Source organism: Trichomonas vaginalis, chromosome V (assembly GCF_026262505.1).
Source record: "Trichomonas vaginalis G3 chromosome V, whole genome shotgun sequence".
In the NCBI taxonomy this organism is placed as follows: domain Eukaryota; phylum Parabasalia; order Trichomonadida; family Trichomonadidae; genus Trichomonas; species Trichomonas vaginalis.
The window spans coordinates 20,565,618-20,581,689 of record NC_067207.1 but is presented as its reverse complement, the minus strand read 5'-3'; the positions used below and the strand labels follow the sequence as shown (position 1 = coordinate 20,581,689).

Here is a 16,072-nt window from a genome sequence, read left to right as displayed (position 1 = left end):
GTAATAATACTTTCAAGGTAGGATATATTTTAGTGGGATCTATTGAGTCATCACTAACAGCATTGAGCAATCTATTGAGCATTGAAATACTCTCGATTTTTCTTTGTCTTTTTACATCAATTTCTGCGTTAGTTGCTTTTTCCATGATCCTAATGACACGGTCATCTGCTGGATTTTGATCAATTTTGAGTTTGATAACGAAAGATGGTATCACTTTTGTATAAATTTCTATAATAACATCATCAATTCTGAGATTTTTTCGATCAGGAAAATAGTCATGTTTGAGTGTTCTAAAATGAGCTTCGGCAATATTGTTAGTTGCGTCGCCTTCACGCCTGTCACGAGCAATCCATCTTGATATGTTGTAACGCCATTGTCTGTTAAAGTATTGAGATGCTGTTGGATCTGTGTCGAGCAACTCCAGAACTTGATCATAGGCAGCATTTGCTTCTTCCTCATGTTCTGCATCTAATTTGAAGACTAAATCCTTCATCAAATTATAGAATTGTTCAAATTTTTCTTGAGAAGAAAACTTATTTGATTTGCGAAGAATTGCACGAAGAACATGTACTCCGCACCAAAGTATTTGAGCTTGTGGAATGCTTTCTTCTATTGCTTGAGCTATCTGTGGAGCACAGTCCATGCTAATGTATTCTGGCTCAATTGTTACCCATCTGAGATAGGCGCACACGCAAACTTGAATGTTTTGATAAGTGTCTGGTTGACAAAAGAAATATAAAAAAGGGAAAATGTGAAAATCTTTGATTTTGCCAGTAAATGCATACAATGGAATGTTTGATCGCAACAATTTATAGGTGCTGTCTATATGAAATGTCTTGATACTATGCGCATAAGCTTTGCCTTCAAAAGGCGCGTAATAGAAACACATATTATTGTCTGAGACTTCAAATGCAATGAGATCATCTGGAGATTCTTCTTGTACTGTCTGAACAAAGATTTGCAATGACACAACATCGTCAGGAGAATATCTAGTTTGAAGAGCATGTATTCTCTCTGCAAATCGTTTGATTGCACGTGGTTTTTGAGCGTACATCTCTGGAATGGACGGACCTGTAAGAGGAATTTCAAGATCTTTGAATGCATTTAGCTGTGCTATCGCTCTTTGATTGTCATCTGTTTGGAAGTAATGTTCTAAATATTTGCGATAAAAGACAGACGAATATTGACTTTTGTCATTTGGGGCGGAATGATCATGTTCTTCAACTATTTTGATTAGTTTGTATTTATTTTGATCCAAGATTGCAACATTAAAATGTGCAGGACATTTTGGATATTTGCAGTGGAATGAAATCTGAGATCTTTCTTTCCTGACACGTTCACCATATCCATACTGTGCTTGTATTTCTTGTTTAACTCCAAATTTACAAAGATCCATAACAGTAAAGATAGTTTCTTCTTCTAATTCCATTTGAAATTGAAATGAAAATTAAAAATTCAGAAATTTGAATAGATTTGGTCTGTAATTAAATGAGAATAGCAGTTTGTTCGTCATTGTTTGAGGCAAGAGTATTATAGGAATATTATATGATGGATTTGAGTTGCATATAAAGAGTGCAAAAGGATAAAGAGAGAAATTTTGTTAGTTAATTAAATTATTAAATTTTAATTCTTTATTTTTTAGGATTGTTAGCTTTGTAAGATTGCTTTCTCACAAGAGAAAACAAGTATAAGGTTTAAGCTGTATGTATTAAAGTTATAAATATTTGATTTTAAAAAAAATCAAGATTTTAAACTTTAAAGGTATTAATTATGATTATCTTTCTTTAGCTTTGCATGCTGTATGCTACTTTTGGAAACTGCTCTATTGTATTAGAATGTTTTTAAATTTTGCACCTAAAAATGCGTAATATTAAAAATTAAGGTATTAATTATGATTATCTTTCTTTAGCTTTGCATGCTGTATGCTACTTTTGGAAACTGCTCTATTGTATTAGAATGTTTTTAAATTTTGCACCTAAAAATGCGTAATATTAAAAATTAAGGTATTAATTATGATTATCTTTCTTTAGCTTTACATGCTGTATGCTACTTTTGTCTTTGAGACATTCCATGATTTAAGTTAAGAAGCTTTAAAAAAATGCAAAAAAATTGAATACTTTACTGGCTGGGCAAATTTGTCGCCGCCCCGATTTTAAAGATTTATCAAGAATTTAGAGAATATCCTTCTCAAAACAACTTTAATAGCGAAGGATTAGTATTGAATCGGATTTGTAACATAATTATAGTACATTACAATACAATTTCTCCGACTTTTAAATATTTTTGAAATATTTACAAAATATGCTCTTTCTATCATCGATACTTTAATACAGAGCAAATTTAGTAAATGTCATCACGTTATTTTTTCATAAATCGTTTTCGAACTTTTGAAATATTTATTTTAAACCAGTTTTCTACATTTAATATGTGAATTATATCAAAAGTAGATGGGCGATACTTGTAAATCTATTTAAACTATTAGTTTGCTATTATTGAAGAACTTTATAATTTTTTTTCTTATGTATGGAATTAAAGATAATTTTGCCGATTCCAACTGGTTTTTCTATATGAGTTAAATATGCCAAGTGAAATTGGACTTGCCAATATTGTAAATTGAAGTATGGACTATATATCGATTTTCATTGATTGATGAATAACTCGGAGTAATGTAATTGTTGATAATGAAAAATAGTTTTCAATTGCTGGTAAGGGCCAATGTATGTTCAATAGCTCCGAAAGCAAAAAATGCACGTTTAAAAAAAGACGATAACGATTAAATTACAAAATCGATAACGACGACGATTAAATTACAAAATCAATAATGACCCATCATTGATAGCCTGATCCAACTTTTTAATTATTTTGATATTTATGCTCCGAATCTACATGTTATATACAGTATTGTTACAATATTCAGATTCTTTCAACTTCTTGGTGGAGCTTTCATGGCAGCAAATTTAGATTCTTTCATTCCTGGAACTTTGACCTATAATGCAATGTCAATTATTACAGTCTTCTTCCATCTTGTTCCATTGCAATATAGACGTGGCAGTGGACATTGGATTTTGCTAGCGGTCAACGGTTTACTCTTAATATTTTTAATTTACATTATAATTACGGCTTTTATTTACAAGAAGACTTCTAAAGTACCCAAAGCTTCAACATATATTCTGAGCATTTTCATGGCTATAGGACCATACTTATTAGTTCCAATATCTGCTCAGTATGCCGGTCAAATGATTTCTGGAAATATCTCAGGTACATTGGATGTAAATGCAGGAAATGTAATAGCGTATGTTTCTTCATTTATTGCAATTGCACTCTGGGCGTGGATTATTATAAGAGCCTATTCTATTGCACTTGTTTTTAGACCATGCTCCTTTGCTTCTGTTGAAGGTTCCCCACAAGCAAAGCTGCTTATTACAACAACTGTAGTAACATTTGCTTCTGCGCTTACAACAAACTTAACAACATATCCATCAGCTGCAATGATGTTTGTCTCAATTGTTCTTTACTTGTACTGCATATCAACATGCTTCAACTGCTCTTCATTCATCAAAAGATCTCATACAATTTTGGTTCTTGGTGGTTGTGTTCTGAGTATTTTGTTATGCATAGGTAACCTTTATACAATATTTGCCAGGTCACCATGGACTGAAGTTTTCTTTATTCTATTTCTTGCCGCAGCAATTGTTTCATTCGTTTCAACTTTCTTCTATGTTAAAACAAGAATGGTCAGAGAGTTAAAAATATTGGACGAAATTGACGAAACTCAAGATATTTCTTTCCTCAAAAGAGAAACAAAATTTAAACAGCTATTATCAACTGGATTCCTTTACGCACATCCTGTATGCACGAGTTTTAGAATTTTCAAACTTGCAGTTGCTCAATGGCCTGACGCCCTTGATGTTTGGGCAATTTATGCAAAATTCTTAGCGATTTATCCAGAACAAACATTAACATTAGCTTTTGTTGCTCAAACAGTTTCAACAATGAATACAAAGAATAAGGCATTACAATCAATAATTTTAACAACTTCTGGCTATGTCATCAAGACAAGAGAAACAAAGTTTACACAACAGTTAAAGGTGAAAATCTCAAAGCTTGCCAAGTTATTCAATAAAACAAAATCAAGACTGAGGAACATTTGGGATTTAACGCTCCAAGGTAATATCAATGAAATGAACATAGCTATTAGAAGTACAAAATTATCTGTTAATGAATGCGAAGTAGAAATGAATCACTTATTAATGCAATATCCAAATAACAGATTTGTTGCAAGACAAAATACTTTATTCCTCAGTGAAATCAAAGGCGATCCAATTGCAGCTAAAGCTTCATTAGAAAACTTAACAAAACTACAGAGAGGATTACAAATATCTGAAGATACAATTCATCAGTTAGGTATAGATTCATTTCCTCATATTCCAGAAACATGCACTGAAATTGATGGTCAAACAAAGACTATTGCAGAAGCAGAATCAATGGGAGTTGATGAATTATTAGTGGATGATAATATTAATTCCAATAACATGGAAGCAATGCAATCAATTGCAAAACAAATCGATAACCATATTATACCAGCTATTTCCTACATTTACAAATCTACACTGATTGCTTATATTTTCCTCATTTTAATACCAATGATTGTCATGATTGTTGCTTTCCACTTTTTTGCTATTGAAATTGAAAAGCCACTTGATTTCATGCAAGGCATTGCAAGAACAAGAAGTATTGTATCAATGCTAACAGGATTCACAGGAAGATATTTATTCCAAATGCTAGACGATCCAAAGAATACTTCAAGGAAAATCGAATCACCTATTGATTTTCCTTGAATTGGTGGAACAGCAGAATCAGTCCAAGTTTTGCGTTACATTGCATCATGTGTCACATCTACAAATAAAGCTATGGCAGAAGTTCGATCATATAAACCAGGTAACTCATATATTGAAAAAGTTAGAGATTTATTGTTTACTGATACAATTAACTTTTCCTATTATATAAACAACACCTATGCAGATTCATCAATGACAACAGTAGCAGATGTTTCATATATGGTTGCAAATCATGTAGGAAAATTGTGTGATTTGACAGAGATTACTCCAGAAGTTGCAAGCGGACCAGACTCTTTGACTTCAAGAAATAACAATCAATTATCATTAGTAGCAATGAACAATGCTTTACTAACAATGATTGAATATTTGAAATTTATTAATACAACAAATCAAAGAATCTTTCTTGTTGTAATCATTGTCTTGATTATAGTCAATATTATCAGCTATTTTCTAATCTATTACTTGCAATTCTCAAGGTTGCAAATAAACAGAAATCAAATTTTGCTCACATTGACAACTTTACCCAAAACTGTTATTTCATCTGTTTCTGCAAGTCTTAACAAACTCAAAGATGGACATGAAAGAACATCTTCAATGATGGACTCATCAGCTGATGAAGAAACTAATAGACAAGAAGATAGTATCATTAAATTATTTGCATCAGTATCTGACGGATCTGCAAATACATCAGTTGAAGTTTCAAACTTCTTGTGCTTCTTAGTTGTAATTGTTTTAGGTTGCATTATGTATTATGTTTCAATGAATGCTTATAGAAAAGGAATGAAGAATCTCCTTTATAATTCACATCATATTAATTATTTATATGGTTCAGTTTCATACATTTATTCCGTAATGGCAAGCATTTTCAAAATTGCTTTAGCCAAATATGATGATGTTTTTGCAAACTCAATAATTTCTCTTGATGATGAAATCCAAAATATTGGAGATAGAATTCCGTTTCTTGTCTCTTACTTTCAAATGATTAGATTAGGTGGAAGTGATGTTAGAGAAGTTCCATTCCCTGAAATGGAAAAGTACATCAATATTGCATCAAATGAATTAACATGCACCAATATAACACATCCTCCATCTACCATTCTTGATAGCACACATTGTTTATCAGCTGCTCAACAACTATATGTTGCCACTACATATATGAATAAGTACTACGGATTAATGAAAAAAGACAATCCAATTTACCATGATCCAACATCAACAACATTTATGCAATTATGGCAAATTGGCCCCGTTGAACTTTATATTACTTTCTTTAATCCAGCAGAAAATGAAATCATTCCGATTATTACAAATAATATTGATACCCAAGGCACCAAACAAATTATTTATTCAGTTATTATCGTTGTTATTACATTTCTTTTCTCAATAAGAATTATTATTGGTGCAAAGAATGAGAATGATTTATTGAAGTTCACTGTCAAGTTGTTCATGAGATGTCCTCCAACAACAGTGTTAAATAATAGCAGAATTATGGAGTTGCTCGCAGGAAATTACAATAGTATGGTTGATGAACAGTCAGACAAACACCTTTGGTTCACAAATGAAGTTGTCAACAAGCTTAATGATGTTGTCATTGTTTGTCAGGAAGAAACTGGAAAGATCATCACAGTCAATTCCGCATTCGAAGAATTGTTCGGAATCAAGCAATCAGAAATCGAGAACACAAGTGTCAAAGACTTCTTTGTTGAGTCACGATTCAGCTGTAGTGAGAGTCTTGATAAGATCTTCACTAACACACTTAACGTCATCTTCAAGAAGTCAGATAGCGATAAAGTCTATCTTGAGTTTTCATCAACAAGTGTCAGTGGTCGTAAGATCTTCTCAGGCAGAGACCAGACACAGAACGTCATGCACGAGAAGCTTATTGCTGACGAGAAGAAGAAGTCCGACAGCATGCTTGCATCTATCCTTCCACCAATGCTTGTTCCACGTGTTCAAGCAGGCGAGAAGAACATCTCATTCAGTGTTCAATCAGCAACAGTCCTCTTCTTAGATGTTGTTGAGTTCACACCATGGTGTGGCAGCCACGATGCACAGTATGTCATGCGTATGTTGAACATCATGTTCAAAGAGTTCGATGCTATCACAAATGCACACAAGACAATGACAAAGATCAAGTGCATTGGTGACTGCCACATGGCAGCTGGTGGCATCTTCGATGAAGTTAACCAACCAGCCGTTCATGCGAAAGAAGTTGTTGACTTCGGCACATTAGTCATCAAGAAACTTCTTGACATCGATGAGAGTGAGAACGAGAAACTTCGTATCCGTGTTGGTATCAACACCGGTGGTCATATTGTTGCTGGTGTTATTGGCACAGAGAAACCAACATTTGAAATCCTTGGTCCAGCTATCAACATCGCACACGAGATGGAGAACAAAGGTGTTCCAATGAAAGTTCACATTTCACGTCCAGTCTATGAACTTATCTATGGTCAACAGTTCGACATCAAAGAACGTGGTGAAATCGACGTCAAAGGCGGCAAGATGTTCACATATCTTGTCGAACCATAACTTTATTTTTATCTTTTATTTCTTTTATATGTTTGTAAATTTGTTTTTATGAAATACTTGACTTTTTAAATATTACCTTCTATCTGAGTATACGTAGAATAGAAACAAGCAATTTCTCATGTAATTAGTTGAATTCCGAGTTTTGGAATTGAAATTTTCTGATTCTTGAAAATTCTTCTATTTTATTTAATTCTCAAACTTACATTTACGAAAAGTTGATTGAATACATGCAAATTCAGAGCAAATACCAAAATTGACACTTTCGAATCTGTGAAAATTATATATAACATTAAAATAGTAGAAATTAGCATTTATTCTCTTTTACTTAAATGTATCTCCTAGAAATTGCTTAATTATGCGTGATTATAATTGAATGAAAAAATATGAGGTAAATATAAAAAATTAGACATTGTACACATCTTATGCCATTGTTCTATTTGAAACAATGAAATAAATCAAAATGAATCAAATAACAATCATTTATTATTGTTTCCTAATTTCTCAGAATTTTGTAAAAAATTTGATGAGAAAAACGGAATAATAAATAAATACAGTTTATTTATATGATTAAGTATAATTAATATTAAAATACTTGTAATAATTACCAAACCAAGTGAAATATCAAATACAAGCGCCCAAAAGCGAGATCAGAAATGAATTAAAAAAAGTATGTCATAAAAATGATTTACCATAGTATTTATCAACAACACGTATGCTGAAATATTTTAACATCAAAATTTCATGAAATTATCGTGTCGAAGGTTCAACTATTGAAAATTATTTTTATCGGATGTGATATCTTCAAAATATCGAATATAAGACGATTAAACAAAATTGCTTTTCATGTAAAATTGAGTACATACTGTTTTCTAATTTTGATAGGATATCAATCAATTTTCTTGACAGTAATAGAAAAGAGTTTCATCAGTAATTACTCAAGGAATAAATATTTTACAAAAAAAGGCAAGGGTGTAAAATTTATAATCAATTGAATTTTTATTTCGTATTTCATCGATCATATGTAAGATATATTCCATAATTATTTAATTTTTCTTATTTCAGAAAAAAAATTGTGAGCACAAAACACACGTATTAATTAATAATGAATACAGGACAACAGTTCATTATTATTATAGAACTTACTTTCATATTCTGAAAGTGTCAATAAATTCATATGAAATTTATTTTAACCATTAATATTTGCTTACATTCTATTATCATGTATTTCATTCACAATAATAACGACGATATGGGGAGATATTCTATCAAATGTTGTTCGTTTTTTTTTCAATGGATCTTTTGAAAGATTATTCAATTGGGAATTTATTTTTCTGAAGCATTACTGATACAAAGTAATGTATTAACGGAGTATAATAAAAATTACTACATAAGTTATCTGCACGTAAAGATTTGAGTGTTTCTGAAAAATTCGTCAAAATAGTATTTATTTTTTTCCATGGATACATTTGTCCCCCAGTTACTTACTAGCCAAGGCTATGATATGAAGTACGAAATCGGACATGGAACATTCTCCCATTGCTATGTATGCCATAACCAAAAATATGGCATTCCGTTTGTTTGCAAAAAGTCTTTGAAATGACATTTCATCAGGAATATCTTGTATTATCAAAAATGATGCATCCCAACATCATTAACATTTATGACTACTTCAATGAAAAAAATTATTATGTACTTGTTCTCAAATTCTGCGAAAATGGAAGTCTTGAAGATTATTTGATACAAAATGAAAACATCCCAGAGTCAAAGCTTATGGAATGGGCCAAACAGATTTTAGGCGCCCTTAGCTACATGCACCAGAACAATGCTAGTCACCATGACATCAAGCCATCAAATATATTGATCGACTCATTTGGAAGAATTAAACTAGCTGATTTCGGAATCGCCCAATTTCTCCAGAAGAACGAAAAATCAATGATATACGGAGGCTCCGTTGCATTCATAGCCCCAGAACAATTCCTGAAAGTCCCATATGATTCATTCAAGGCAGACGCTTGGTCATTCGGAGTCACATTATACATGTTAAGATTCCACGGCAGACTCCCATTCTTCGGAAACAACATGATGGAGATACATAGCCTCATGTCCAAGGGATTCTTCGAAATACCTGACCACTGCTCATATGAATTTAGACAGATTTTTAACCATGCACTTGATCCAAATGTCGAAACAAGATGGTCGGTTTCCCAGTTACTAGACTATGTATGCAAGACTTCAAGTGGTGTTACAAAACACTGCGTTCCAAACCGTTCAAGATCTCTAATCAACGGTAGATCTTCATCTCTTCCAAGATATGAAGGACATCTTAATATGATGCCAAGCATTATTGTTCCTAGTATTCCAAGAAAGATTCCAAGATTATTATCTAATTAAGTTTATTTGTTATTTTTATAATTCGGTTTTGATTGTTTTTAAACCTTTTCATGTAGTTGTATCATGCTATTTAATTAATTATGCTTTTTAATTAATTTATTGAAAATAATCGGCGAATTCGCATTTAAAATTTGCAGATTTTAGTAGTTTAATAGAAGATTATTCATACAGTATGTACTGCTCTCATAATAACTCATTAATTTGAGAAATTAAAGTATTCAAAATATACGAAATGCAATTTTTACCAGCATACGACAGATATATAACCAATTCAATCTTGGAAAGCTATCTTTGTGTCTAACGCAAAAATTAATCAGGTATGAAAGACTATAGTGATATAATTTAGAAATCTTGGTAAAAAAAATTCATGGAAAAATAAAATTTACATTAAACATTAACATGGTAATGCATTAAATAATTAAAAGCTTGATACATGCCTAATTCTTGTGTGTGTTTTTGATTTCATCAAAGGTGTTGTAAACATAGCCGATGAAATCGGCCTTATTAGCTTTTTCCTTCCAGTTTCAATCTTTTCGCGGAGCATATTAACAAGATCTTCTGCAGATGGTCTTTTTGTAGGATCTATCTGGAGACAAAGAGAAACAATCCTTCGTAGGAGCAAATCATTGATTTGGAATTCGTCGAAAATAGCATTCTGGATTGATTTAATCATTGCATCTTTGGAATATAAATTCCAAGGACATTGACCTGTAATTAAAATAAAATACGATACAAAGACCAAATGTCAGCTGCAAATCCATCAAATGGTTCTGTCTAATGATCTCTGGAGATTCATATATGAATGTTCCGCTAAAATTTGTATTATTTTCATCGCGATTGAGCTTTTGGGAAAACCCGAAGTCACAAATTTTAACTCTTCCATATTTATCTATAAGGAAGTTTGATGGCTTTACATCTCCATGACGAATACCAAATTCATGGCAGCTTTGTAAGGATTGAGCCATTCCAATTGCATATCGATATAATTCTTCGTTTGTGAGGACCCATCTTTCAAGAAATATTTTATCAATTGAGCTTGGACAATATTCCATTAATAAATATACAAAATCTTTATTCCTCAGATACTTATACAATGGAACAATGTTGCTAGATCTAATTTCTATCATGCACGCAATTTCGTTATCATTGAATTTATTTGCGGGAATTTTTTTAACTGCAAAATTTTGTTTGTAGTATTCAGAATAGACCTTATAAACAGTCCCATAGCCGCCTTTTGCAATTGTTTCATTGAATATTAATCCGAAGCTCTCGAATACCACCCCTAAATCATCCATGATTTTAAAATCAAATAAAGCAAAGAAAATATTTGAAAACATTTAATTTTTTGTTGAATAAAAAATATCGTAAATATAAATAGATATTGAGATTGACAATCCAATAAATTAATCAATTGAATTCTATAGAAATAATTTTTCAATAATTGATATATATTCAGAAAAAAAGTTGTTATGAAGATAAATGATTCCATAATTTACTAATATGCAATGATTGCTAAATGTAAATATTAATTATTAAATGTAAATATTAATTATTAAATGTAAATATTCATTGAAAAATAAATATTAAATCATGTTTTATCATGAAACGCAGATACCAGCATAACTTTGAATATATAAAAGAATTGAAATAAACGTGCTAGAAAATAAAACATAATATAAAAATGAATTTAGTATAATCAAATTTCATTAAATCAATTTATGTTCTGAAAAGTATTTAATATTATACATTGTTTAATTATAGACAACATTACATGCTAAAGCCATTATTCCTTTACAATAGAGCAATTGAAAAGTAATACTTTCATTTCAAAAATTTTACATCCACATTGAAATCTATTACCCAGATTTGCTTTACTTTTACCACTCCCCATGTAATTTCTGGGGAAAACGATAATTCATTTTTTTTATGGATGAATAGATCGTTTTCCTAGAAAGGACCTCATATCTCTGGCTAAAAAGAGTGTCAGATCCTAAATAGATTATTGATCTAGTGTACAAATCCAATAAAAAGCCTATTTTTTTTGGCTTTTTTGGTGCTCATTTTTTCGAAGATCTACATGAATATGGGGAAACCATCGGATTTTTTTGGTTAACCCACATCTTCATGTAGTCTGGACTATCTTTCCTCGAAGGACCTCTTTACGGGTGTAAAAACTCATAAAGTTCTCAAAAGATTCATTCTCTATCTCCATGCTGAAAGAATTTACAATAAAAAAGAGATCTACGCATCAAACTACAGCCATAAATGAACTGAACCCCTAAAGCTCAGCTCTTAGTTTATCAAAAACGTCGAAATCCTTCTCATTGCAATCAAATTTTCTCAATAACTCATAAGAAAAATCGAATTTTGATTAGCCGATGTTATAGGTATCACAAATACTACAAACTTGAGCAATATCGAAATTGCCAGCAAAAGTTTGAAATTGCATTGCTCATATTTGTTTTGTAAACTAAAAATCTGCTTATATTATTCATTAATTTTTTATATATTATTATATACTTTAATAAAACAATACTATTTCACCTTAAAAATGAATTTATAAGTCAATATTATTTTTTGAAAATGTATCAATTTCGATTAAAAAACATGAGAATAAAATTTACGCAAAATTATTTTAAAAAATGGTTTTAAAAATTTACAATTGATTAAGAATAAATTGGAAGAAGTTTGAAGTTTTAGTTAGAATACAGACTGACAGTTTGAGTGAATATGACTGAACGGTTTGAACAGCCTTCTATGACTTAAGGTTTTATTTAGAATATGACTGAGAGTGTGGGTGACAATATGACTGTTGATTTGAGTGAGTGTATGACTGACAATTTGAGTGACAATATGACTTCGGTTTGACAGACACTATGAATTAGCTTTTTTAGTTAGAATAAGACTGACAGTTTTGAGTGACAATATGACTGACGGTTTGACAGACACTATGAATTAGTTTTTAGTTAGAATAAGACTGCAGTTTGAGTGCAAATATGACTGACGGTTTGACAGCCTCTATGACTTAAGGTTTTATTTAGAATATGACTGAGAGTGTGGGTGACAATATGACTGTTGATTTGAGTGAGTGTATGACTGACAATTTGAGTGACAATATGACTTCGGTTTGACAGACACTATGAATTAGCTTTTTAGTTAGAATAAGACTGACAGTTTGAGTGACAATATGACTGACGGTTTGACAGACACTATGAATTAGTTTTAGTTAGATAGACTGATAGTTTGAGTGAAAATAGAGCGTTTGACACTCTATGACTTAGGTTTATTTAGAATAGACTGAAGGATGTGACGGTGACAATATGATGTTGATTTGAGTGAGTTGTATGATTGAAGAGTTTGAGTGACAATATGATTGACGGTTTGACAGACACTATGAATTAGCTTTTTAGTTAGAATAAGACTGACAGTTTGATGACATATGACTGACGGTTTGACAGCCTCTATGACTTAAGGTTTTATTTAGAATATGACTGAGAGTGTGGGTGACAATATGACTGTTGATTTGAGTGAGTGTATGACTGACAATTTGAGTGACAATATGACTTCGGTTTGACAGACACTATGAATTAGCTTTTTAGTTAGAATAAGACTGACAGTTTGAGTGACATATGACTGACGGTTTTGACAGACCTCTATGACTTAAGTTTTTTTATTTAGAATATGACTGAGAGTGTGGGTGACAATTGACTGTTGATTTGAGTGAGAGTGTATGACTGACAATTTGAGTGACAATATGACTTCGGTTTGACAGACACTATGAATTAGCTTTTTTAGTTAGAATAAGACTGAAGTTTGAGTGACAATATGACTGACGGTTTGACAGACACTATGAATTAGCTTTTAGTTAGAATAAGACTGACAGTTTTGAGTGACAATATGACTGACGGTTTGACAGCCTCTATGACTTAGTTTTATTTAGAATAAGGACTGACAGTTTGAGTGACAATATGATGACGTTTGACTGACAATAATGACTGTTGATTTGAATGAAAGATGTAATGATTGAGATGAGTGACAATATGACTGACGGTTGACAGACACTATGAATTACTTTTTAGTTATGGATAGATCTGATAGTTGAGTGACATATATACTGTTGATTTGAGTGAAGTGTATGACTGACAATTTTGAGTGACAATATGACTTCGGTTTGACAGACACTATGAATTAGCTTTTTAGTTAGAATAAGACTGACAGTTTGAGTGACAATATGACTGAACGGTTTGACAGCCTCTAATGACTTAAGGTTTTATTTAGAATATGACTGAGAAGTGTGGGTTGACAATATGACTGTTGATTTGAGTGAGTGTATGATTGACAATTTGAGTGACAATATAATTCGGTTTGACAGACAACTATGAATTAGCTTTTTAGTTAGGATAAGACTGACAGTTTGAGTGACATATTGACTGACACGGTTTGACAGACACTATGAATTAGCTTTTTAGTTAGAATAAGACTGACAGTTTGAGTGAAATATGAACTGACGGTTTGACAGCCTCTATGACTTACGGTTTTTAGTTAGAATATGACTGACAGTTTGGGTGACAATATGACTGAAGTTTTGACTGACATATGATGTTTGATTTGAGTAGTGTATGATTGAGAGTTTGAGTGACAATATGACTGACGGTTTGACAGACACTATGCTTTTTAGTTAGGATAAGACTGACAGTTTGAGTGACAATATAACTGTTGATTGAGTGAGTTATGACTTATCTTATTATATAAATAATATGAAGTGACAATACTGACTTTCGGTTTGATACAGACATCTATGAATTAGCTTATTTAGTATTAGAATTATGATGATGTTTGAGTGACAATATGACATGACGGTTTTGAACAGCCTCTATGACTTAAGTTTTATTTAGAATATGACTGAGAGTGTGGGTGACAATATGACTGTTGATTTGAGTGAGTGTATGACTGACAATTTGAGTGACAATTGACTTCGGTTTGACAGACACTATGATTAGCTTTTTAGTTAGAATAAGACTGACAGTTTGAGTGACAATATGACTCGGTTTGACAGACACTATGAATTAGCTTTTTAGTTAGAATAAGACTGACAGTTTGAGTGACAATATGACTGACGGTTTGACAGCCTCTATGACTTAAGGTTTTATTTAGAATATGACTAGAGTGTGGTGACAATATGACTGTTGATTTGAGTGAGTGTATGACTGACAATTTGAGTGACAATATTTGGTTTGACAGACACTATGAATTAGCTTTTTTAGTTAGAATAAGACTGACAGTTTGAGTGACATATGACTGACGGTTTTGACAGCCTCTTATGACTTAAGGTTTTATTTAGAATATGACTGAGAGTGTGGGTGACATATGACTGTTGATTTGAGTGAGTGTATGATGACAATTTGAGTGACAATATGACTTCGGTTTGACAGACACTATGAATTAGCTTTTTAGTTAGAATAAGACTGACAGTTTGAGTGACATATGACTGACGGTTTGACAGCCTCTATGACTTAAGGTTTATATTTAGATATGACTGAGAGTGTGGGTGACAATATGACTGTTTGATTTGAGGAGTGTAATGACTGACAATTTTGAGTGACAATAATGACTTCGGTTTGACAGACACTATGATTAGCTTTTTTAGTTAGGATAACGACTGTTGACAGTTTTGAGTGACAATTAGTGACTTCGGTTTGACAGACACTATGAATTAGTTTTTAGTTAGAATAAGACTGACAGTTTGAGTGACAATATGAACTGACGGTTTGACAGCCTCTATGACTTAAGGTTTTATTTAGAATATGACTGAGAGTGTGGGTGACAATATGACTGTTTGATTTGAGTGAGTGTATGACTGACAATTTGAGTGACAATATGACTTCGGTTTGACAGACACTATGAATTAGCTTTTAGTTAGAATAAGACTGACAGTTTGAGTGACAATATGACTGACGGTTTGGACAGACACTATGAATTAGCTTTTTAGTTAGGATAAAGACTGACAGTTTGATGTGACAATATGATGACGGTTTGGACAGCCTCTATGACTTAGGTTATTTTAGTTAGATAAAGAATGACTTTGACGTGACAATTGAGACAGTTTTGACTGACAATATGATGTTGATTGAGTGAGTTGTAATGATTGAAGTTTGAGTGACAATATGACTGACGTTTGACAGCCTCTATGACTTAAGGTTTTATTTAGAATATGACTGAGAGTGTGGGTGACAATTATGAACGTTAGTTGATTTGAGTGAGTGTAATGACTGTACAATTTGAGTGACATATGATTTCGGTTTGACAGACAA

At 31.9% G+C, this 16,072-nt stretch overlaps 4 protein-coding genes across 4 annotated transcripts, besides 2 other annotated features; 2 read left to right on the top strand and 2 right to left on the bottom strand.

Moving 5' to 3' along the window:
- Positions 1 to 2,148: part of a mobile genetic element that runs on past the window's edge.
- On the bottom strand, positions 229 to 468 carry TVAGG3_0372900 (uncharacterized protein; the record flags this gene model as incomplete). The annotated part of the gene is made up of 1 exon (XM_001315946.1): positions 229 to 468. The coding sequence occupies one exon, from the start codon at positions 466 to 468 to the stop codon at positions 229 to 231; it is 240 nt and encodes a 79-aa protein (XP_001315981.1).
- On the bottom strand, positions 786 to 1,429 carry TVAGG3_0372890 (MULE transposase domain-containing protein; the record flags this gene model as incomplete). The annotated part of the gene is made up of 1 exon (XM_051231847.1): positions 786 to 1,429. A coding segment is annotated over one exon (644 nt), but the record flags the coding sequence as incomplete, so codon positions are not given.
- Positions 2,149 to 2,610: 462 nt separating the features above from the next.
- Positions 2,611 to 2,828: a mobile genetic element.
- A 2,202-nt stretch (positions 2,829 to 5,030) lies between these two features.
- On the top strand, positions 5,031 to 7,370 carry TVAGG3_0372860 (guanylate cyclase protein; the record flags this gene model as incomplete). The annotated part of the gene is made up of 1 exon (XM_001315949.1): positions 5,031 to 7,370. One exon carries the CDS (start codon positions 5,031 to 5,033, stop codon positions 7,368 to 7,370), a length of 2,340 nt encoding a protein of 779 aa, XP_001315984.1.
- A 1,398-nt stretch (positions 7,371 to 8,768) lies between these two features.
- TVAGG3_0372850 (protein serine/threonine kinase protein) lies at positions 8,769 to 9,823 on the top strand (the record flags this gene model as incomplete). Its single annotated transcript, XM_001315950.1, has 1 exon — positions 9,006 to 9,761. One exon carries the CDS (start codon positions 9,006 to 9,008, stop codon positions 9,759 to 9,761), a length of 756 nt encoding a protein of 251 aa, XP_001315985.1.
- Between the last annotated feature and the right edge of the window lie 6,249 nt (positions 9,824 to 16,072).